Source organism: Bombus bifarius, unplaced genomic scaffold (genome assembly GCF_011952205.1).
Source record: "Bombus bifarius isolate JDL3187 unplaced genomic scaffold, Bbif_JDL3187 scf7180000008199, whole genome shotgun sequence".
Classification (NCBI taxonomy): Eukaryota; Metazoa; Arthropoda; class Insecta; order Hymenoptera; family Apidae; genus Bombus; species Bombus bifarius.
In genome coordinates this window covers 5,621,001-5,646,364 of record NW_022884505.1, presented here as the reverse complement: position 1 = coordinate 5,646,364, position 25,364 = coordinate 5,621,001, and the positions used below count along the sequence as shown (strand labels likewise).

The 25,364-nt window shown below is 34.0% G+C and overlaps 2 protein-coding genes across 5 annotated transcripts; one reads left to right on the top strand and one right to left on the bottom strand.

Annotated features, from left to right (window-relative positions):
• Positions 1-347: 347 nt before the first annotated feature.
• Positions 348-13,528, top strand: LOC117210143. Of its 2 annotated transcripts, XM_033452865.1 has the most exons (8): positions 348-598; positions 2,054-2,096; positions 7,925-9,815; positions 10,140-10,303; positions 10,471-10,636; positions 10,729-10,992; positions 11,090-11,311; positions 11,408-13,528. In XM_033452865.1, exons 3-8 carry the CDS (start codon positions 8,112-8,114, stop codon positions 11,858-11,860), a joined length of 2,973 nt encoding a protein of 990 aa, XP_033308756.1. In that variant the 5' UTR covers positions 348-598; positions 2,054-2,096; positions 7,925-8,111; the 3' UTR covers positions 11,861-13,528. The 2 variants fall into 2 exon arrangements, with proteins under 2 accessions (XP_033308756.1, XP_033308755.1); XM_033452864.1 differs by lacking the exon at positions 2,054-2,096.
• On the bottom strand, positions 2,752-24,335 carry LOC117210147. Of its 3 annotated transcripts, XR_004488049.1 has the most exons (9): positions 24,032-24,335; positions 22,426-22,538; positions 22,128-22,346; positions 20,703-21,121; positions 19,480-20,185; positions 18,162-18,396; positions 17,437-17,668; positions 14,346-16,507; positions 2,752-3,304 (listed from the first exon to the last, which is right to left on the bottom strand). XR_004488049.1 is itself a non-coding variant. In XM_033452870.1 (8 exons), the coding sequence occupies exons 1-7, from the start codon at positions 24,141-24,143 to the stop codon at positions 17,463-17,465; spliced, it is 2,010 nt and encodes a 669-aa protein (XP_033308761.1). In that variant the 5' UTR covers positions 24,144-24,335; the 3' UTR covers positions 2,768-3,304; positions 17,437-17,462. The 3 variants fall into 3 exon arrangements, 2 of the variants coding, with proteins under 2 accessions (XP_033308761.1, XP_033308759.1); XM_033452870.1 differs by lacking the exon at positions 14,346-16,507 and having other exon boundaries at positions 2,768-3,304; XM_033452868.1 differs by lacking the exon at positions 2,752-3,304 and having other exon boundaries at positions 13,900-16,507.
• Between the last annotated feature and the right edge of the window lie 1,029 nt (positions 24,336-25,364).

Below are 25,364 nucleotides of genomic sequence, written 5' to 3'. Positions count from 1 at the left end.
CAATAACTTACCATCCAAATGTTGTTCATTCGAAACTAATTCAAAAATATTAAAAATATATCGAGTTGCATACATTTTGTAAATTTTGTATAAATTAAGTTATATTGATATTAATTGAATACATTCTGATTTCATAGACTTTATGTGCAAATCTGCATTTTATTATACTGGATTCCCTATAATCGTATGGATTCATAGATAGTTCTAACGTACTTTACTACAGATGACGTTATCGTTATTATTTTAAATTTAATAGATGGATTGCGATATTACGCGCAAGTGGTTAAAGAACTGACTTGCGCCCTCTTTTAGTCACAGGTGTACTCGGAATAGTTTCAATGACGGGCGAACGCGCAGCAGCGTTCACCTCTGTTTCAGTACTCAGGGCGCGTTCACTCGAAGTGGTTATGCACATGCAATAAAGAAAAGATTCGCATTTTGTGACATCAGAGCGCGATAGAACGTATCGAGTATCGAGCGAGAAAAATTATACGGGTGGATCTTTAACCAGTAAATCTTCTAGTGAATTCGACGATTTTCTGACAGCTCGTTTTCAGAAGAAGCGAAAACACCGAAAAACTAGGAAGACTCCTCGTGGGTGAGTTGACAGTTGGAAAATTGTTATACATACATGCACGAATTTCTTTTGTTAGATACCTTTGTATATTATTAATATCAAAGTAGCAAATGTATGGACGAAAAACAAAGTAACAAAACTACAAAACAAGTACACTTAACTACAAAACTAAGTTAATAGTTACCAATTTTCTTTTCATTCTATAAAAGCACACAGACGTCATAATGTTTGTTTAATTTTTATTTGTTCATTTAATCATTGTTTGTTGATTTACATGAAATATGCATGAGGACACATCTTTAAGGATATGTAGCTTCGAGAAGGCAAAAATTGAAATCCGAATGTTCTATATCAATCAATATTAGTGAAAAAATATCAATATTATAAATACCAATATTATCGAATCCATAATTTTTTCTACTATCACGTTTGCAAAATGTGTAATATTTTTTTGTTAATATATAATCGAATTAAGATTTCTAATAAGAACGAAACAAGTCGTAAAGACGATAAAATCGAAGGACTTTTTGATTTTGCTAAAATCGATGTGTTAAATGTTTCGTGAATTTTTATAGTTCGCGAAAATTTTTGAATTACCATTGGCTTAAGATAAAAGAATCTATCACATTTAATTAAAAAATTTTATTTCTCGTATAATATAGCTGTATTTTACTTCTTAAAATTATTATTAGCATGTAAAACTTTTATTAAAAGTCATTTGAAATGCTTTCTGAAAGCAATACCATAATTATAATAAAAATAAAAAATAATATTTATTACATTAAAATACGCCCTCTTTAACAAAAGCATTCCTTTGATATGTCAAACTTAATTGACAGGCATTTGTAAATTGAATGATCGGATATCATTTAATTTCTTTATGTTATCAGTAGGGGCATTGTTCTTTATTTTTGTTTTCGATAAGAGGCGAATTTTTCTGTCAGAAAATATTTAGATAAGGAGAAAATAAACTTTGCTTAGCATTACATATCATTTTTCTTATTCTTAGCTTGAGCTACTGGTTAGAATTTCATTTCTTTGACCTACATTTTCCTTATATCAGGTAAAATGTCACGTTACTTTTAACTATTATACGATAATATCGATTTCATAACGCTAAATATTCGCTTGTTCCATGAAAACAAAATTATATTTCTCAGTAAGTGTTGAAAATGTGATCTATATTATGTTTACATCGCAAGTACATATATACTAGCCTGAAAGTCGTATTATGAGCTTAATGCGAACAGGTTATGTTATATATACGTATGTACCGAAAATCTATAACTTCCAGAGACGTGTATACTTTAGGTTATTTACAACCATCGATCAACATTCCAAATATTGTTTTCGTCGACAGTAGGTTAATTAATTTAGTATGTAGGTATTTTATTATGTACGAATTTGAAATATTTAGAAAAAGAATTAGCGAAGTGAGAACCATGTGTAAGTCTAAGGTCAATGTCCTTTTGGCAGGTTTACAAGTGAAAATCTGGACCCTGGGGTGTCATATAGTTATGTAAGCGTTTATGTTTCTACCAATCTGCATGTTAAGCTAAAATTACGTCATAAAAGTAACCTACCAACAATAACAGACATTGACATTCGCGTGCTGCGCGCGATAGCTTAATGTTGCTTTCACCAATGCATTCGAGATAATTAAACCGGAATGGTACTGATCTGCATATCTGAATAATACATATGACGTAGAACTCTTATAAATAATTATTCACCTCGGTAAATCTTCCTCGTTTCAATATCTTAACTTTTTTTTCCCTCGTGAAATCTAATGACCAATCGCTTCACAAATATATAACAAAACTCTAATGTATTTTTATGTTGTTTAATATATATTTATGCAAATGATATTAAACTCCTTTTACATTGATAATTGCTTTTTATTTGTGAAAAAATGTGTGCAAATGTATTATGCAATTATTGATTACGAATTTAATTCTAACAATTTATTAGAGGTGTTCTATAAATTTTGTTTTCTACGAGTTTCATTTTAATATTATTTATAATAATAAAGTTTCAGTATCATTACAATCACCATAAACAATAGATATCTATTTCTTATTTAATATCAATAATAAAACAATATTAAACTAACAACATACGAAAAAGTTAATTGTAACTTTAACTCTCCCTCTCTCCTTATTGTATCATTTTCGCAATAAGAAAAGATATATTACAATGAAATTTTATCCTATCATTAACGTGATCTTAATATTCGAAGCATCAAATATCAAAATCTGTGATGGGTAATCTTCAAATCGATATCAAACACTTTACGTAAAACGCCAACTGTTTCAGTTGACTATGTTTATTCACCAATAACAAAAAGCAATACTTAGGAAGTGTTGCAACACGAGTATGACAATAACAGATTAATAACGTAAATATTAACATTATGATATTTATGGAACGATAATGTTGTATCTTAGAGTTTACTCGTTCAGCGATTAACGATCTAATATAACGTGGATAACTAAAAATCGAGCAAATTGATCAAGCTTCGCGTGCACGAGAATTCATGAATTATCATCGATATTCAACGCTATTGATTTTAATTGGCAAATGAATCGCAACAGTGCATGATCCCGCTTGTTTATTTTCTTCTGACGGATGGTAGACGTTGGAATCGACCATGGCGGTTGTCATGGTGACACCCCCCCGATCACCCACCTTTGGCGCTCCTGAATCATCCTGTGCGTACTCATATTCCTGCAAAAATACATATATATACATATACGTATATACTCGTGACCTAATCTTCTTAATGCCAGAGGAAAGTTGAGTTACTCCTTGAGCTAAACAATATAATATCCAATACGTATTGCATCCATAAACATTTTTGTTTTTAGCGATACTATTTTACTTTTAGTATTTTCCGATCTATTTGAACATCTTGCGTGATAAATATGCATGAAAAGAAGTAACGATATTATTCCGAGGGAATAGGAAATCAAATATTTCTTTCTTCAAGGGAAAAAGATCAAAAAGTTTGTTACCTTCTAAAAATGTATAAATATCATTTTTACATTTCCATAGATATTTAAGGGTTTCTGATATTTAGAATATCTAACGATTTATTTTTCTTATCTTTTATTCACATTTTTCAGAACAAAGTAACGAGGAAATGCAAGAAGCAATACCTTACATTTGCCCTAATTTTATGTTGCAAGTATACGAAAACAGTCCAGTAGCAATTATGAACAAGTACAGGGGCGATTAAGAACCATCGCGTGCTGTCTAATAATATCAGTCTTGGATTTCCTTTCTGATAAGATAACCTTAAAGCTGCGGCCACACCTTGCAGGTGAAGGTTCGCGCGGAGTCAAAAGAACAATCGATCGTCTGAAACTTTGCATGAAATTCTATACTATTTAAACAAAAAAAATTAATAAATTAGAAGAACCTAACAACGATACCGAGAAAAATTTTTTATACGTTTTTTACGTTTCCATGTTAAAATATTAACAGAAACTTCTTGTGATTACAAAGAAGATATTTTTCGATGTCGATAGGTCTCGTTCTTTGCAGTTTCGAAAGATCTTATTATCTCTTTAAATATTTGCCATCGCTCGTCGCTTTGTTGAATGAAATATAGAGTTCAAGTAGAATTACTTGAGAGATTACATGTACAGGACTGATCTGTGTCATCAGATACTACTTTATTCCTGTTGTTATATGGTTGTGACTGTTTCTGGGTGTTTCTGGCTTTTGGAAATAAGATAAACCATATCGTGCGTGTAATAAATCACCGGAGGGCAAAGAGGTCCTCGATATCGAGCAGACAAGAATTTCCAAAATTTAATTAATTATTTTTATTTAATTATTTCGTAATTATCAATGTTAACCCTCGACTGATATCGTTAGTTTATAGGAGTAATTATAATAATTTAGAATGGGTTTATGCTAGTTCGTTTAACTCTATCAGATCCCTTAGATCGTATTCGACCTAATTATGTTTTTCTACAAATAAACATAATCTTTAAAATTTGCTAAAGATATGAAAAAAGATCTTTGTTAGTGCGCACGATTTCTCGCATCAACCATCGTATACTTTAATACCGAAATGAAGTTTAAATTAAGTCACGGTAATATAAAATATATCTGTTATAGTTATAGTTGAAATAAAAGTGTTACAAATAGAAAGAATTTATTGAGTTTGCATTAGAACTTCAAGGTTCATACGTTAATGGAAAGTACTATAGTGGGAAGAACGAAAAGGGTAAATGTATCTAAAATAACCTGGAATCGTATCGATTCTTTCGTAAACCTATAAATCATGTGCTTGAGTTCACGTTCGATGGTCGCTTCTCGATTATAAGAACTTGCTAGTACTACTAGCTTTACCTACTAACCCAGTGACATAATTCTCTTCGAATAATCCTATCAGAATTTGCCAAAAGCCAAAAGGGAATGTAAAACTCAACTAGAAAAATCCTTTGCATAAATAATTAGATATAAATACCACGAAACCGCGAATGTTAGCGCAAATTTATATTTTTATAAATATAAAGCAATGCAATGCTGGGTGAAATATGTTTTTCCAACCAAATATCACAACGAGTACTATACCAGTATCTCTGAATTTCCCACAAATGCGTAATAATGCATAGTAATAATAGTCTAGCAAATAATAATAATTATTATTATTTTTATAATTAATAATATAAATTGTAATATAATTTATCGTTACAATTATTATTATAAAAGAAATGTTTAAACTTGAGGAAACAAAGAATATAATTTCTGAAAGTTATTTTTCGAATCGATAGTTACGAAACTGCGTGTTATTATTGGATCGTGTCCATCTACCGGATATATTACTTTAGCTTTCTGACAGAGGGCGTCTCGGTTTTCTCCGCACTTTTGCCGCATTTTTGTCGAAAAATGAATTACGTATAGTTGAAGCCTGCCAAAGTTAAGGTTAAACCTGCTTAAACAGATGATTCATTACTGAGACCTTATTAGGCTCCGGACATGTACTTAGCACTAAAGTCAACCTTCTCGTATTTATATAGGTGATAATTGATAGAGCGTTTTAGGATAATGCTCCTACGTGTTAGTCAAATTAAGCTTATGAGTCGTATTGTAGGATCATGATTTAGCAAGATCGTAAAATTGATCAGTGATCAAAGTAATTACTTTTCAAGAGTCAGTATAAAGCAGGATAGAAATATGGATATATGAGGACATAAATACAGCCAGGGCTGTATCAACAAAATGTACATGGTGTGTTATATAATGTACAATCAATATAATAAATAATATGTAACGTACTAGTATTTAATATATTTAGATAATGCGCTATGTATAGCGTTATATTGTATGTACAATAATATATATATAGCAGTGTTAGTATACAGGATGATTCCAAAATTATGGTGCAGTCGGAAAGAACACATGATTTCTCCTATAAAAATAAGTCGAAAATATAAGATAAAAAGGACAAATTTCTAAGATCGTGTTTTACGACATATGAAAGTATCGTATTCTATATTTTTAACTTATTTCTACATAGGCAATCGTGTCTTTTTTAATTGTACTGAGACTTTAGAATCACCCTGTACGTTGAAACTATCCTTCTTCCTCCTTTTCTTTCTTTAATGAAATTGCAATAATAATTAATATTCGCAGTGAAATATCTGTTACTTATCTTACAAGCCATCGTCTTTTTTTTTATTGTATGGAATCTTAAAAGCAACCGAGAAAGCAGTGTGTATGGGCTTAAGTGGGTTTATAGTTCTAACGATAAGACACCGATGAATGTCGCTATTTAATGATTTGATATATGAGCACACGGCATTTGAAAAAGATATTTTATTTCCAAGAAAGAAAAGCGATTAAATAATAGAGGACGCCTCGCATGAATGCCCTCTAATCGTACATACGTCGTTTCCCCATTGTTTCTTTAGAGGAATGAGATAAGAGCGCAAGAGAACAAACTTGCGATTACGGGGCACAAATATTCTTCTTAATCGGAGAATACATTTAAACCGTGGGATATGGAAAATGGAATAGAATAGGAAAGTGTATATAGAAGTGATGAGTCGTTGATATAGACTGAGACTGTTCCATTTATATTTGCGTGTTAAAAGCGAAGAAGTAATTTAATTAGGCAGAATGTATAATGGAAAAATTTAATTTACGTGTATTAACAATTTTTGCCATCGATAGTTAATGATATTTAAGTATTGATCTTACATAAAATGTGTGTTTTTTTAGATATACTTCTTATTTTTATTAACATTGCAGTTTAAGGTAACATTAATATATATGTGGAATCATGCATGTAGTAGATGTAATACTTCGCTGAAAGATATTTAATAATTATTTTTCTAATTCCTTTTATCTTGTTTCAGAAATTTATTTTTTCTGCTTTCACACTGACCACTAATTGTTTTCTTTTCCCAGCTTCTTTGAATTCTCTAATTGAACACGCACGCTTTGCTTGTTTTAGCATATATAATTAGTTAACTTAATCACTTAATCACTTAATGGTTGATCGCAAATATGGTCCATCTCTTTTTCTATCGATTTCTTTATACTTGCTCACACCGTTCAGTGTCGTATGCACATTCCTGTACCGAGACACGCATGCACGCCTATATATCATCTTACATTACCTCAATGGTGAGTAAACAGCTCTTACTTTTTTATCATCGTTGCTAATTACTTCACTTTTATTTTTTCCCCGTTTTTATTAGAACTTCCTTGTTTTATGCCACTTTTTTTACTCCTGTGCTCTCTTAGTACACGTTAACGAGGCACGTTTGATTTATTTTATGATTTTACACTTTGACGTTTCCTTTTAACGCTCGTCTTATATCTTAGCATATTTTATTCACTACGGTGTGTTTAGAATTCTGACGTAATTGTTACCTATATTTCATCATACAAAGAATATAATACTTTTTAACAGAATAAACAAAGTTTTGTATTTTGGCAGCTTTTAAAAAACTTACAAGTTGCTACGTAGATCTAATTTTAAGATCAGTACGTACGTAAAATAAGATACGCCTATAATTTACATGTAAACGGCTTGTATCTTTTTGGAAATAACAAAATATAGTCTTTTATTCTTTATAATAATTGAACATTAAAATACGATCATTTGTTTATTAATTAATTTAGAACAAATATTCCAAGATTTTATTTGAAAGAGAAACTTTCAAGTATTTCGTCATAGAACGATGAACGATTTGTACAAACATTATTTAACTATACTGATTAAAATTTCTAATAATTATCCGATAGCATAACCAAGAATATCATAATTTATAATTATAAAGCAGTATACTTTTCCTATATTATTGAAAGCAGATCTTTCCACAGGAGAAGCAAGAAGACGGAGCGTGCATGCTGAGGCGACCGACGTTTAGTGACTTTTCCAAGATCGACCGGAAAGTCCTTATGGTAGGTGAGGGGCGTGAACGATCTTTCCCGAGCGAGATCCAGAGGCTGAAGGGCTGGCCCCGACGTTGGATCCACTCGGCCAGCACCTACATTTAGAATAACAACGATGACCGATCGTAACGAGAACCTGCTATTAAAACCAACAAATCAACTGAACGTGCAACAGGTACCCCACAAATCTGCCTGCAATTGGAACAACAATAACGATATTCGCAACAACGGCTCGACGAACTTGATCAAAAGAGACGGACTAACCGCGAGAGATCCAAATTATTATCCACGATCGAACAGCTATCAGAGAGATCAAACAAATTCGAATTATCGTCTGCCGAGAAAGGCGCCCATCGTTGGCTGGCAAAATGGCAGTCCAACGGTATTTCCAAGCACACCGTGTGGCACGCCAGATCCAGAAACGCACGATACGATCGATTTGTCTCGTTCCCAAAGCGTCGCCTCGTCTACGAAATATTCAGAGATCGATCCAGATTCTGGGAACACCGAAGACCTCAGTAGTTTGGCGGACGAAAGACTTCTTCTGTCTACACCAGCTCATACCATCGATCGAAGCGTGGAATCATTGTCACCCGATAAGGACACTTTCTTAACGACATCTCTGGAAATTGGCAAAAGCAAGGATCTAAGTTTGACCGACGATATAGAGGACAAGATCGATCTACTGAGTCCTGGAACAGATTGCACGGAGGACAGAGCACTACCTACTCCTGTTGACAATAGTTCCCTGGCCTCGCCGAATCTTACGATAGACCCTACACCTGTCAATAAAATCAAGTTAATAATAACAACCCCGTTAGCCAACGAGTTGCCCCCATTTCAAAAAAACGACGGATCCAACAATTGGAGATATTTGGAGGCAAAGCCAATAATCACCCCTAATCCTGGCTACAGAGACGACACGAGGGATTCTATCGATTCCGATAGCACTTTAGACGACGAATTAGCCAACAAGGGAAAAAGGAAACCTAAAGTGCCAGATGGTGGATGGGGTTGGGTAGTCGTATTGGCTTCTTTGGTCATCTCCATGATAGCCGATGGAGTGTCCTTCAGTTTCGGCCTTTTGTACATCGAATTCCTTAAAGAATTCGGTGCGTCTAAATCGAAAACAGCCTGGATAGGTTCTCTTTTTATGGCTGTACCACTTTTATCCGGTCCTATAATGTCGGCCTTAGTAGATCGTTACGGATGTAGGAGTATGACCATCGTAGGTGGCCTGATCTCAGGAATAGGCTTCGTGTTGAGCTCCTTTAGCAATTCCATCGAGGTAATGTATTTGACTTTTGGAGTCATCGCTGGTCTGGGTTTGGGTTTGTGTTACGTCACTGCGGTCGTGAGCATCGCGTATTGGTTCGATAAGAAGCGAACCCTAGCTGTAGGATTGGGCGCCTGTGGCACAGGGATCGGTACCTTTTTGTACGCACCCATGACCACGTATTTCATCGAGGAATATGGCTGGAGAGGCACTTGCTTGCTGCTAGCAGGCACCTTCTTCAACATGATCGTTTGTGGTACGGTAATGCGCGATCCTGAATGGTGGATCTTGGAACAGGAAAAACAGAACGGTGCAACCCCGAAAAAATCGACGACCAAGTCCGAATGCGATAGATCCAGTATCAGCCCTGCAGACGAGTTTCCTGGGGTCGAGGAATTGAGAAGAATGCTGAAGAGCGGACATACGCCGGAGTATTTGTTACAGATTCTCAGCGCCACCACGGACGGTCCACAGACGGCGAACGGGGATATTAGATTTAGAAGCGTGGTTAACCTACCTACTTTCGTGAAGCACAATGAAAAGGTGAGAAGCTGACCTGGATAAATACGGAATGAAAAGAATCCTGCAATTGCTCTCCGAGGGATTCCGCGATGAATAATAATGAAATTCTTTGTTTTTTAATATTCTTTTTCTAATATTCAAATGAAATACCACTGACAATGAAGCAGTAGAAATGAATTTTTATTTTTTATATTGGTAATTTGATAAATAAATATAAATTGATACATAGTACATTAGGAATTTTTAATAAATATGATTAGAAGACAGAGTTGTGCTTCGTATAGATAAAAACACAAAGATCAAAAAATTAATTGGAAAGAAAATTTGTACTTTCGTGTATTGCAGGTACCCGTAGAAGTATTAGAATCGCTTTCCAGTAACCCGAGACTGTATAAGGTCATTTTGGAGAACTATCCCAACCTTCTATCATGTAGAAGTTATTCGGATAAAATGCTACAAGATTCCACTGGAGAAGTCGGCAATAAGAGTCGCGTCACAATGTCTATGAGGTTTCAAATTTGATCGATATGTACCGCTATTTTTATTTCATTTTTTCTTTTTTTTTTTTTTTTTCGTCCCTCTGTCATATTTAATGTCTTCCGATATCGTCACGAGTAAGAAATATAACAAAAGATTAATAATGAATTATAGTAATATTATTCGTTTTAATTGAAAGGATCAAACAAGCACCTGACGAATCAAAACATGACAATTCGCATGCAACGAATAATGTTCACTCAGGGGCTGCATGCAACACTATAAAGAATCACATAACGAAAAGGATATCTAAAAAAGAATCAGAAGAAGCCAATCCTCTCTTGGTCAAAGAACTTGAATATACAGTAAGTAAAACCATTTATTTCCGTCTGATATAGTGAAAACAAAAAGCAACGACAAATTTTATTTCTTTTTACATTATCATATAATATTTTAGATGAGCGAAGGACGAAAATCAAAATCGATTTCTAAACAACGCATAGCGGACCTTAGTTGTGGAGTCGTCAGAACGGATTCTCTCCCGTGGTTAAGAAGACAATTTAATACCAATACTCACCATTTTAAAGATATTAGAGTTCACAGGAACTCGGTCATGTATCGTGGTGCTGCTCTTAATTTGCACAAATACAGATTAAGAGCCAGTAGTTGCCCTGATATTTATAGGAATAGTATGACTACATTAGCCAAAGAAAACGAAGAGGTAAGATAAAAATCGAAATAAATAAATAATAATAATAATTAGTTTTACTATCGTTATAGCCTGTAATATAACACCTATTCTAATCTTTTATTTCCAGAAATGGTACAGCGAATTAGTAGACTTACTGAAGGGTATGATGGACTTTTCAATGTTCCTGGAACTGCACTTTTTATTCCTCTCACTGTCAACGATCTTGCTGTTCACTTGGTTCATTGTGCCTTACTTTTATCTTGCCGAGCATCTTACCAGAAACAGTTACATCGAGTCTGATGCTGCGAATCTCCTTAGTATTATCGGCATTACTAATACGATTGGAATGGTATGATTCGTTTTATCTGCAAATTATTTTACAGAGATATCGATGCAACTATTTTATTAACTATTTTACAATGTAGTTACTTTATATTGTTTTCAGATTGGTCTTGGATGGGCAGGAGATCAACCTTGGATGAATGTTAGTAAAACCTACACTTGGTGTCTGGTTGCTTGCGGTGTGGCAACGATTTTAATGTCAACGTTAACTCCTTATTACAATCTGCTGATGGTCACCTCGGCAGCGTTCGGTCTCTTTTTTGCGAGTAGCTTTAGTTTTACTCCTGTTATATTGGTAGAGTTGATACCTTTAGAGAGATTCACCACTGCCTACGGCCTTAGTTTACTTTGTCAAGGTATAGGAAATCTTCTTGGTCCACCACTGGCTGGTTGGATATTTGACGTAACGGATTCGTGGGACTTGTCCTTTTGTTTGGCTGGTGGATGGATTGTTATTTCTGGGTTTTTGGTAGGCCTCATTCCGTACACAAAAAATCGGAAGATTTGGGGCAAAGGACCCATCGAAATGGAGCGTGACAGAGATAGTATAGCTTGAATTTATTATTAATCGACTCGACTCTTCGAATCGACTTTCGACAAAGACAAGCGATGGAATTGTTAATTGATAATTTACTGTTATTTTAATCGTCGAGAGAAGGAAAATATTAATTGTTGCATTAATTTTTCTTTACTCTATAATGATTTTATCGTCAGATTTCTTTTTATTAAATGGATGTACTTTATATACGGTGATAATAATAATACTTATCGATCCGTAATATTGATAAAATAAACCGTAAAATGTACATATGTTAATAACTTAAAGTTATTTAAATTGCAGTGAAATATAGTTAATTGTATTTGAAATTCACTGAAGAGATCATAATATACGAAGAATTAGCAAAGGTACAAAGAAACAATGAATGTATCGTAAGATTTTTTTATCATGCGGCAAACGTAATTGAACATCGTATTTCACTATTTAATTATTTTGTGGATTTACTACAGTTTGATTTATTCAATTGAAATACAAATGCATCCTTATCTTTTAAATTGCAATTTATCTTTCGATTAATATGTGCGATGCGTGTCGCTTGCGTAAATGTATCGATATGCAATTGGTATATATTATTCGCTGTTGTTCCAACAGTACAAAGCTATAAAATACATATTATTTACTATTCTTTAAAAAAATTAATTCACCAATAATTTTATTAAAGACAAAATTCTTTCTTAAAAACAAATAAAACAATAAAAAAAAAGGATGTTTCTAAAAAAGGTGCTCGTAATTAGAAGAAACTTGCTTTGATAAATATTTACAAAATTTCTATATACGTGTATTACTAGAAAAACATGAACTAACATACAAATATATACTATCTGGTAATTCAATTTGAATATTTCTGAACAAGGAAGTGGCAAACTTAACTGAATTTATATACTTATAAAGGCGTTAACGACAAAAAAATCTTGCGTGTTCCGTCCGAAGGAACAAAAACGTGAGGTCTTTCGTAGGTAATTTTATGACGCCTGCTTTCGGACACAAGAGGCTATTTTTTAGTAGAGACTTTAGCATTTATAACGATTTTTTTCAACAATTCTAACAATCTTTTCTATTTTCTATGTCTATCATGTTCTCAATGACCGTGCGTGTCATAAATCAGGTTACTTCCGAGGCGTCGTTAGTACATTAGCGACATATTATGGTCTGATCGATTGCCTGAAAGATCATCTAGAGTATTGTTCGTGGCCTAATCATCTCGAGGCCTCGCGTTCGTCTAGAAAGCGTTCACCCTCTTCCCTTCAAGGACATGGTTCGAGCGCATGATAGGGTATAACAGTATGAGTGATATCTAAAGAACATGCTGATTGGATTTTCTTCAAATTTGCTGTGAATACCACCAGATTGATATACTTCTAAACTTCTGCCTTATAACGTCCAATATAGATAACAAATTGAGAAATCAAGTCTGCCATGCTAATTAAAACGATGTACAATAATTTTTCGCATCGTTGTAACGAAACGTCCCAACTGTGATCGCAACCATTGTCAGGTAAAGGTTAGAAAAATTGTGAAATTAGCAAATGTATTCTCTAGTTAATAAGTATTCGGCATTTAACTATATTAACGAAGATTTTTGAAGCGCAATGTTACCATATTATACACCGTAATGACATATTTCAATTAAAAAATAAAAAAAATAAATCCAATAAACTTATTCGATTTTTAGAAATTTCTGTATAGCTTTTAGAAATATTTAATCAATCGATATTATGGTAGAGACGTAAGGACACGTAACTATAATGACTGCAACTTTACTTAAATCTGCTGTTTCAATATGTACATACTTATATTTTTGCTTAAATAAGCACCCTGTTGTTAGAAGTTTAACAAAAATATCAACAATTAATTGTTTCCATTACATTATAATAAATGTTATTAAAAAGTCTCGTTCTTAAAAAAGATCGTGCTTATAAATAATTATGTCATACTCGTAGAGCGTATAAAAATGGATACAGTTCTTTCTCTACAATTTCTTAACGACGTGTTAACTTCATTTCCGGATTTCTATGTCATTTATCCTGTGTCTCTTGAGAAAAAAAATGTAAAAAGAAGAATGCGCTTTAAGTATATCGTCCTTACAAAATAAATTGTCAAAGCTTTCCCTCGGATTGAACTGAGAGTCGTAAAGTGCTAGTTTCTGCTACTGTTCTCTAGTGTGCATTGGAACGCTAGTAGCGCCTTGCTTCGTGTACACATGCTTCACTAAAACACGACACGCAAAGGTACAAGATAAAATCAAATATTTCACTTCTAAAGATATAAGTCAATTGGTTGTCCATATTATCCCGCTATCACATTTTATACTCGATAATCAATGAGAGTTTTGATGCTGTTTGCAACAATGTTATATTTAATACTACATAGCGTAACAGTGTCAAGTGTGATAACAAATGTAAATTTTACCAGGAGTTTCTTGAAAGTAGATTTGAAATTGCGTAAAAATTGTACATTATCTTATACAATAAATTACACATACATCTTTTCGAAGTCGACACGGAGTCTAACAAAGTTTTCAGTTTCCACTATTGTGTATTTGTTGTAGCGCGTGTTTGGAACAAATAGGGGTAGAGGTCGAAATACAGTTTATTATCTTACTGTCCTCATAGCAACGGATCTTCCTTCGATTATACGCGCCCAGTTAGGTTGAATTTCGCACGGTTGGGTATCCTTCTCTCAAGTTGCACACGTGCATCTTGTGGCACAGAGTATCGATGAAAGCAACGTCTTAAATTTTCTACCAACCCCACAAAGTGATACTGTGTTATTGTTAGAAAATACCACCTCTACAGAATTCATTAACTAATCGTGAAACATTTTTCATCACAAAGACAATATGATATGGGAATATGATTTTAAAAGAACAGAATGATTTTGACTGCAACAGTGAAAAATGTAACCTTTTAAAATTATTACATTTAGCATCGATTAGTTTCACTTCGTACAACTTTTTTCTATTGTGTATTACATAGTTTATAACGATAGAATGTTATTGTTATTAAATTATTTTACTTTTATTAGTGATAGTATTTGTAATTTGTTAATTAGTGATTCAGTAGTAGTAGTAAAAAGTGATGATGATAGTCGGTGTTATCATAATTATCATTGTTTGCACTGAAACCTATAGATGGAAGCGCAAGTTATATGGAGAAAGTGGGCGACAACGTCCATTGGATATGAAAAAGAGAGAGAATAAAGAATATTAGTAAGTAACTATAATAATATTACATCGTTCTATAGTACTGTATCATAACACAAGAAAGAGTTATTCAATTTTAATTTTTGCCTACGAATTACGTACGACTTTAACGTTGTGTACAATATGTTACGTTTTTTATAAGGTATACGTATGTACATATGCAATGTATAACGTATCATCGCTAATATTTGTATATGTGCACTCACAATGAGGTACTACAGTATGCGCCCTATAGCGTACATGTGACTTACAATTTGACTCATGCAGAAGCTTTAATAATTTATTTTCGAAAACTAATGGAATTACGGTTCTTTTTGTCTCTTAACAAGAAAAATGTGAACATACAAGTTCGAAAATCACAACTGATCTCAATTTCGCATGTATATCGTGAGTTTGTGTGTGTGAATGGCACAATTAGGAAAAGTAAATTTTTCGAAACACATTGGTATGAAATAGAAATTTTTAAACAGGAAGTAATTAATAACCTAACCAGCGATGGAAACATTTATTTCCTTTTAAAATTTAGATAATAATTTTTTAGCCTTGATATATATTATTTTTTAGTCAAATATTGTTTAGTTACGTTGCTTACTATTAATTGGGGTAATCTAAGTGTAGTGTTAAACAGTTTTGAAATCGTGACACTCTTCTCGTTAAATAACATAATTTTGTTAATTAAAATGACAAGGTCCTGATAAATGATCCCTTTTGTAATTAATTTTCATCAAAATTGACAACTTTTTAAATACTCAATACAAAGATGGGAATCAAATTATCAAATTAACTTCCCTAACGTTGTTCTGCTTATGCAAAGTCAAGCTAAAACGAAAGTTGTGATTCATGGAAAGAAATGTCTTGTTAAAAAAATGAAATATCTTCTGTCAACTGTAACAGTTGTAACGTATAATACTTAAAAACTAGAAACCATTGTAACAAGTAATAAGAAGGAGATTTAATTTCTTAATCTTTATAATGCGTTATGCATTGCCGCAAAATATAAATTGCTGAAAGTGTATGTATAAATTAGATACGAATGTATATATTTGTATAAATATATATACTTACAATATGTTGAAAGAAACAGATTATTTTTATTTATTCGAATGTGGCTGAAAAAAAAGATAATATCAAAAAGGACGGAGACAGAAATAGCGTTGCATCACAAATTTATAAAAAAGTAACAAATATCACCGCCACAATCTTTTTCGTTATTTCTTGCTTATCTATTTCCAAAAAAAAATTGGAAATTTTTTTCTTTTAAATATATGACAATCGTAGATAGTTATAAATATTATCCGACAGGGTTAATAAATTCTACATACAAGTCTTCCTCTAATGGTCCGGTATCCAGTTCAATTTCACTTTCAATTTCGAATTCGCAGTTTCGCACGATTTCCGAGAAAAAAATGCGGATTTATCTTCTCAGGAGACAAACATGTGACCTAAAAAATCGTTCATATTTACTACTGATAATGTCAGGCACGCGTGATAAGCGAATTCAATTATTTTATAATATACAAAATTGTAAAATAAAAGAGAGTAAAAAATATGTATGAAAGAGATAAAAAGTAGAAACGGAATTATCGGTAACATAATATTACCCAATCAGAATTAAAGTTATTCGGAATATTACGTTTAGTTAAATAGGAAAAAAAATGTTAAATACAAATATAAGAAATGCTTCAAAACACGTAAAAATACTTATACGTTACATAATAATACTAAATTTATTATACGGAAATATTTTTCTATATGTCTTTTGCGTTTGTCGTATCTTTCTTCCGGATAAAGTATAGTCTACGAATTGCAAAATTTTTGATCTGAATGTGTCTTCTCGGTGGTATTTTAGGTCGCTAAACCCGAAAATGTGAGTCACGGTTTTGAAAATTCGGTCTTATGAACGTCCGTCTTAACTGTACAAATCGGTGTAAGAGCGTGATCATACAGACAGATAAACTATAAGCAGCAAAATTGGGGTTAGTTGTGCCGCTGCTCCTTTCGCCGCTTTCTGTATGATCACGGCTTAACCGATCGCATCTCGGCGCTGCGGCTAGAAAATAAAATATACCCAAAATCTAATCCGATACTCGCGATCCAAACGCACTCCAAACGGAGTAAACCGTACGGAAGATTAAGAGTAGTGAAAATCAAGTTGATCGAAATTTCTTACGCCGTATTTCTATGAAAAATGATTAGAACCTTTCTTTCGATAGATCTTAAAAAAGAAAATAAGTAAAATATTCAGTATTACCGAAATACTGCTAACTTCGTACAAAGTAGGAAGCTTCTACGAACTTTTCAAACGCATGTTGTTAAAAACGTTGCTAAAAGAGAAAAATGTACCTGATTCAGGTATCAACGAGAGTCTCACCTATTCTACATAGCCTCCGTACATTTTTAATGTCCCGGTGAAGTACTCGGATTAACTGGACTCGGAGTTGAGTTTCTGCTGGGAATTCTAGGAACTCCAACTACGTTCGCGAGATTCTCCATGCTTTTCGGGAAAGTCCTCGTGATAACGGCGTGTTCAGGACCAATTAACGCGTCGCCCATCACACCTAGCCGCACACCGCTTCCGTACCTGTGCAGGGTTATCGACATATCTAAAAAAAACGACATACAACCCTTATTAATGAGCACTGAAAACAAACGATCCGCTAAAAGTAGATGCGCGTTGAGAATATTCGGTGGACCATAAAAAGAAGAGGAAAAAAGTATAAATGACGGTGCATCTACGTAGATCGTCGATATTAGGCTACGGATATTCGTGATGAATATAATCGAAAAAGTAAAACCGAGATAGTATTACTACGTTTTGAATATTTTATATATTTTTGCATATTATTTGCATTCTGGACAGCTTGAAATTTTCTCTAAATGTATAAAAATCCGCGATTTGTCGATGATTCACGGTAGATAGTTATCGGAAGAAGTTAAAAATAATCTTCGATACCTTGTTCGCGTAAAATAAACATAGAAGAAAATAAAATCACGAAGAATATATATTCTGAAGCTGTTTCTATACGCTGTAGAGGGGAGAAATAAATGCTTAACTTTTCCACAAAACACGCTACACGTTAAAAAAGAGCAACTTACTGCAGTTGCCTTGAGGGGGTCGCCAATACATCATCGCGTCCACGCCTTCTACGGGCACATCTCCGTTGACATGTGTCAAGGAGAGGGAATACCTTCTCGTTAACTGATTTAACATCACTTTGAGCAGTAACGACGGCAAACAGGAGGAAATCAATCCGCAAGACTCTTCAGCTGCCGTTATGGCGTACATCGCACTTTGCTTTGCTCTTGCCTCGCGCACATTTTTCTGAATAACCTGAAATAAGCACGTACTTGATCGTTTACATTACTATTAAATTAGTAATTATTACTGGTTATAGGTATATAGCGAACATAAATATTAGGACACCTACTATTAGGTTATATTTATCGAAAAACTCTGCTTTATTTACATCTACTTTATCACGTTTATTTAACTTGCATTACCAGAAACTAAAAGCAACGAATAGAATTCGATTTATACTAAATATCAGTAGCTGTCCCGATACTTACGATCAGTTATAGCGTTAATAATGTAAACAGATGATAAGTTAAAACAAATATGCGATAGAAATTGCTAAGTCTCTTCTTAAAACATGATGGGCCATTATAGCGCGGAATAATAATTTAAAGAGAATGCCAACGTTGGTATTATTGTCCAAGATAACGAGCATAATAGATTGGTAAATCGGGAAAATTGGGTCAAACGCGAGGGCGTATCGTTGTTACATAGTTTGTTTTCGTCTCGTGAGTTTCACGTTCATTTTGTCCTATTCTGCTATTTAAAAAAATTGGTATAATAGCGATGATTCGTTCATCGAGAGTTATGCTACTACGATGTTAAGAACTTTGCCGATTTTAATCGAGATTATTCCAGGTTACGTAGTTAGATACATTACGATTAGATACTTAGGAAAATGGGAAAATGATTAGATTTTTAAAAATTTCCTTAAAATTATCGAACCGTTATTTGCGTTATCGTTATCCTTCCTATTATTTTCAGTTAAAATCAGAGTATACTTGAAACCAAGATGTATTAACAAATTATCATTCACTAGGGTAAAATTTCAAAATAATTATTAAAATAATATCGTTCGTCATTCCCCCCAAAAACTTATGTTTCGAAAATTCATCGATAATAAAATCAACCTTCAACTCGAATCACCAACTAAATAACTTCAATTATAATCGCACTTGAAGGACTTTTTCAACTAACTGAAATATTTAATCTAAGAAAACTGTTCGAGACGCGAATGATCTAAACGTAATCGTAATACCGTGCGTAAAGGTCTTCCTTGATCAACTTCGATAATTAACTTAACAATTAACTTATGCAAGACACGTTTGCAACCATGCAAACCTGTAAGATTTCCACCAGATCATCTTCGAATAGCGGAGTCTTTGTAGGAAGCGCAAGACACAAAATGCCTCTAGCTTGGTGATTCCGCAGAAATATGGCCCTCTGTTCGACAAATTTGCCAGTGGCGAGCACATCGTCCGGTATTCTAACGCCAGAATGGCGAAAGTATTCCTTAAGAGAATCTACCGTAGCGGCTAACAAAACTTCCGCCTCTGTCGCTCCTGTCATAGACGAGATTTTTCGTAGAACATCGAGTTTGATCTCCTCCGACCAAGCAACTACTTTTCGTCCGCAAGGGGACGTAATTTGAAGTCGATTGGCTTGCGGATGCTTCAGAAATAATTCTTCGAAAATTGTCTTCGGCGCCTTTATAGCAATCCACGCTATGGAAACCACCTCTATGGTGGCTTGATATATCAAAGGAACGTAGCACCATAACATAGAAGTCAGAGTATCCGAATGATAATGTTTGTGACGTGATTTCAAAGCTTGTAACTCTCGGATAAGTAATATCGGCGTTTTCAGAGTTATAACGACTGCTAGATACCAACACCATAGGATGGCATCGCAGAAGAATTGCAGAGGGTTCAAAGATTTTAATAGAGCGTGTAGAAAGACGGTATGACCGACGTTTCGTTTACTGGCTTCTCGCTGTAAGATGGAGAAAATGTCGAGAAATCTGGGTCCCTCTCCTTTCCTGTACTGTCTGGAATGAAATAAAGCAGATTGACGTCGAATTTGAGAAATTTGATATTTTTTAAATCCTTTAAAAGTTTTTTTTACGTATTTCATTTAGTTTTATAAATTATAGAGTCTTGCGGATAAACTTTGTATGCTTATGAAAGATAAAGGGTTGATTTTTCTTAGCGAACGACGTTATACATTCACCTTGATACTAAAATGACTTTAAATAGCTATTTAAAAAGAGGCAAACGTTTCGAAATACCATCTGTACAAAAAGCTACGTAGAAGAAAATATTCTAAAAATTCGGTTTAAAGAGCATAAAAACGTTACTTATTAATATGAAAATTAACTCCAAGTAGGAATAAAAGGAAAGAACTAAATACCTAAGAAGCGTACGTCATTAAGAGAATTAAATAACGTCAATCGACCGAATCATCGTCTCCGATACAATGCATAATTTTATTATTAGATCCAAATTATCGAAAATCAAAAGAACCCTATAAAAATCAACGAACAATCCAAAAACATTGTACCGTACCTTGTCATCTCTTTCACCGAAGAGACTAAAACGATGACAGCGATTTTCAAGCATTGAAAAATACCAATCTGCTTCTTCAGGATTTCTGGTCTCTCGTTTGGATCGTTATTGTATAAAAATTCGTTCCAATAATTACTGAAGCTCTCCGTGAGTTTTTGATAAAGTTTTGGAAGTGCCGATGGCTCCGAGTAAAGATTCGTGAAAGGAGAGTCCGCTTCCTGACACGCCCAACTGTCGGTAGAATATCTCAATGGAAGGAAGTCGGCCAACGCTAGGTGTTCTTGTTGAAGGAGCAGATGATGAACCCTCACCAGACAGATTTGGTACTCCTCTCCACGAAGAAGACAGTTTATTACGTGCACCTGCCACGGTGGTTGTCCGAATGGAAAGAATTTCGACGTGAGATCGCTCACATAGTCCTAAAATGCATGAATCTACTGCAAATAGTTATATTACAGACTTGTTTGCCTTCGAATGTGCGGTTTAGAGCGTAAATAATGGGGGTTGATAGTGAAAAGCGCAGACGAGTAATAATTGAACAGCAACATCGAATACGACTCTGTATCACGTTTCGGTTAAAGTCGAATTACAATAAAGTAGGGCGCTATAGTCTCCGTCGATCGTTTTAGTGCACACAGGTTGCAGATATTTTGTCGGAAGGTGATGTAACATTCGATGCAAGAAGTATTTGAAACTTAAAGATAGACTACGGATGTTTATGCAAATTTATCTTGTAAATATTATAACAAATAATTTCGCTTTGAATATTTTGTATCGTGTGTAGTTTTAGACGTTCAAATTTGCTGCAAACGCCACAGATAAACATCCACAGTCTACGTATGGAAAGTGACTTAAAAACCGGTTTTTCGCAAAATTCACTAAATGCGCTTTAGACTCTTGTTCGAGGTTTCCATTCAATTGAAGAGCACACGGGGAAAACGTGACAGGTCCGTTTCTGTTGTTCCTTTTATAGTTTGATATCGCTTGATGATTAAATTCGAAGGATATATAATCTCTAGAAATAAATAATAAATCTATGGAATTTTGGGGACGATCGAGGTACTATGGACGATATTTGGTACTATGATAATCGACATTTTTGAAATGCTCGTTAAGCTGCGAATATACTTAATCGCGAATTAACTGTTGAATTTTTACGTTGCTTATCGTATTCTTTCCTTGTCATTTTCGATCGTGTCAAAGAATTGAAAAAGAAGCTTAAAGTTAACAGGGACATAGAGACAAATATAAGAACCGATTTTATCAGAGAGTATACAATATAGAAAAGTACGAGGAGAGTATAAAACAAAAACGCTTTTAAAGAATATAAAGAGTATAGAAACGTGAAAGACATGAAAGACAAATCTAAAAATAATCAAACGTGATGTAAAACAGAGTGGAGAAGATTGGATTTATGAAACCGACCTGAATGTTGAACTCTGTGATGGGTCGACCTCTGAAGGAACACGGTGAATTTAACAAGTGATTATCCACGGAGAAATAATCAAGATCCTTCCATACGTAAAGACCCCATCTCGTAGATAATCCTGCGCGAAGAAACCTTCTGGATGTAGTCAGATGTACCAAGTGGCCGCGAATACCTTCTGCGATCGAGCGACTTTGAATCAGCAAAGTACAAATCCCCTAAATTTAAGAAGCAGAGCGATGTAAATTGATAACGTTGAAATTGAAGAAATTAAATCGTCTAATTTTGTATACCTACGTGATTTCGAAATTGATCCAGGATTGTTCGAATGTTGTTCTCTTCCACCACGACCACGTTCGGATATTTCCATTTTACGAAACGTATCCAACCCTTTCTTAACCATTTTAACACTTGAAAAAAAGTAAAAATATTTTTCTTATGAAAATGAGATTGCGATAATCGCCTCTTACAACATCTCGATGTATTTAAAAAATAAGCAATCGGTTCTTAAAAATGCGATCTCGTGCAAAAGAGCGCTATGATTCGAAATACATGTGTAATCCAACTAGCTTATTCGATTTATTATAACTGCTTTCAATTTTTATCCGTAAGACTAATTCTTGGATAATTTTATTACTACCGTGAACATAATTCGTGTGGATATAAAACGAAATTTAAAAGTTTCTATGCTCGATATAAAAATTTCAATGACATGAAATTTATATAATCTTACGTAATTCTATAATCGATGCATTATCAAGAACTTTCTTATTTTTCGTTAAATATTCTACAAATAATATTTTCGATGAAATGTGCCATTCCATTAAAATAATTGAGTTTTTCAGAAGAAATATTCCATTAAGATCAGAATTTTTCTTCGTTTTTTTAACCAATCTTAAGTTCGATTATCCGCATGACAGCCGTTACTTAACTTGAAACAAATTGTCTGCGTAATTACTTCTCTACTTATGTTTACAATTCTGTAATATTTCGTTGAACCGATATCTGTGACCGAAAACAAACAGACAAAAATACGAGTCGTTTCCTATCGATCATTGCGAATTTTTCACGTATCCAAAGTGCATTATATAATGGTAATTAACTCGATATGCGACAAGGAAAATTGTGGTTAATAGATAGGAATGTAATAGAAATAATTTTAACGAAATATAGATTCGAGGAAACACGTATCAACGAAACGTTAAATGCAAATTGATATAGCACGCAGCATCGAGCTTTCGGCTCGTTACGAATCATCTTCGTAACTAAAACATCACTAACACATACGTTTACAGCAACGCGTTAATTTTCCTGTAAATTTCATCTATCGTATCATTTACGTAAGTGACACTTTCTTTCAAGATCTAGATAGATCCAAAGAAGATTATATTACAAAAAGAATATAACATTTGACTTAATAGGAAGGAAATAACAAGAAGAAGAACGGAAAGAATATTGTGAATATACAAACATGTTATTTATATCGAACATATATATTACGTAAATAATTATGAATATTATTTATTGAAATATCTATTGCAACAACAACAAGATTTGTCTATAAATATTCTCCAACAGAAGAAATGTTCAACATTCTGCCATCTAGCACCTGTGCTCGTATCATTTTTCTGATTATCGTAAAAAAGGCAACTACAAATATCTTAATCTTTTGCCAGTGTAACAAAACGACAAAAAATTCAGAATGAACAATTTCGGAAATAATTATCTCAGATACAAAAAATACACATTTTCAACACTTTATAGAAAATAAGTATTAATAATTGCGTTACTGAGTCACTGTAAATTTATACGATTATGGTACTGCTCGAGTCTCTCTCGGCCTACACTGTGAAAAAATGAATTGTCGATCACGATCGGATGAATCTTCTTCAAGGATAATTACCCGGATAAACGAGTAGCATAAAAGGCACCAAAATGACCAGTAGCAATATACTAAAGCTCAAGTGCAACAGCAATGAAATTCCAAGGATGTCCAAAAGGTAGAACGTCGCCATGATCCTCTGCGATAATCTCTGCACTCTTCCAACTTCCTTCCAATAAGGAACCAAAACCGGAAGCGTATCGACACCACTTTAAGATCAATTTAACTCTCAATTATAATAAATTTCGCTGGTAATTGTAAAAATGGTCGCGTGCTCGAGAATCCACGGTCCTATGTTGACTCCGCTCTCTATGCACGATTATGTCTCGAAGACATGACCTTCGACCTCGTTTGCAAAAGGCCAGCCAGACGGTAGCCCGATGATATTGCGAAGCCACTGTCCTCGGGCTCGTCGCGTTCCCCTCGTCCCCGGGAATCCTCGGGGATCCGTGACATTTGCCGGGGAATCGTAATTTATCGTCGCCCATACCGCCAAATCCAATCACGGGTATGTTTAATTATAGGCGGCCAGTCGTAATAATCGCTGGATCTTTCGGCCTTTGATCGACGTTCAGGAATCGCGGGAAGAGTACGCTAGAATATTGGTGTCTGTCGTTCGTTGAGAGATAACGAATTTCTGACGATAGGATGAAGTCTCTTTTGTTAGTGGGAATTAGGGAATTCCTCGTAATGCCTCGTAATGAGCTGACGATAATTTTATTTTGAGCTCGAGTCGATGGCGTGGTGGCTGCTTTATTAGTATGCATTGTTGTGACGGGAGATTGCTAGTCGACGATTTTAATTATTCGTATACAATGTGGGGCGTTTAGACCTCCAACGATTTTACAATCGTGTATTTGTTATCCTTGTCCCATGTCCCAAATAATTTTGCTTCAACTTTGACTTTTTTTTTTGACAAATTTTCAGATATAGTTCACTTCGAAACCTATTGGATATCGTAGTACAGATGTTAATAAGTAACCATGAAATCGTTTAGATTTTTTGAAAGCTCCAAACAGGTTAGAAAACACGACCTGGCCCTAAACGTCCCACGTTACACAGAGTTAGTAAAAGAAAATTTCCACGTGAAGGATGAACACTTTGGTGTGGAATTGAGATCGGTTCAATTTTTTAATACTTCTTTTTTCCGTTTTTCTCTTTCTCTTCCTTTCTCTCTCTCTCTCTCTCTCTCTCTCTCTCTCTCTCTCTCATTTTCTTTTTTCTTACTTAAGAGAAGTATACTTGATACTTCGTGATTGTAGATTAAGTCTTGAATTCATACTAAGAAATATACATATTTAAGTAGAGAAAAAGATCATTAAAGCAATAAAATACAAATTTATCATTCGGTATT

What these genes read in the sequence shown, in the direction of transcription:
- LOC117210143 (XM_033452864.1), top strand. Translation starts at nt 8,112, where the DNA reads ATGACCGATCGTAACGAGAACCTGCTATTAAAACCAACAAATCAACTG. An exon ending in CGCGTCACAATGTCTATGAG is followed by an intron (nt 10,304 to 10,470) that starts GTTTCAAATTTG and finishes TTTAATTGAAAG; the next exon opens with GATCAAACAAGCACCTGACG. An exon ending in TCAAAGAACTTGAATATACA is followed by an intron (nt 10,637 to 10,728) that starts GTAAGTAAAACC and finishes ATAATATTTTAG; the next exon opens with ATGAGCGAAGGACGAAAATC.
- LOC117210147 (XM_033452870.1), bottom strand. Translation starts at nt 24,143, where the DNA reads ATGGCGACGTTCTACCTTTTGGACATCCTTGGAATTTCATTGCTGTTG. An exon ending in TATGCTACTCGTTTATCCGG is followed by an intron (nt 22,539 to 24,031) that starts GTAATTATCCTT and finishes CTTTTTTTCAAG; the next exon opens with TGTTAAAATGGTTAAGAAAG. An exon ending in TCGGTGAAAGAGATGACAAG is followed by an intron (nt 20,186 to 20,702) that starts GTACGGTACAAT and finishes ATTTCATTCCAG; the next exon opens with ACAGTACAGGAAAGGAGAGG.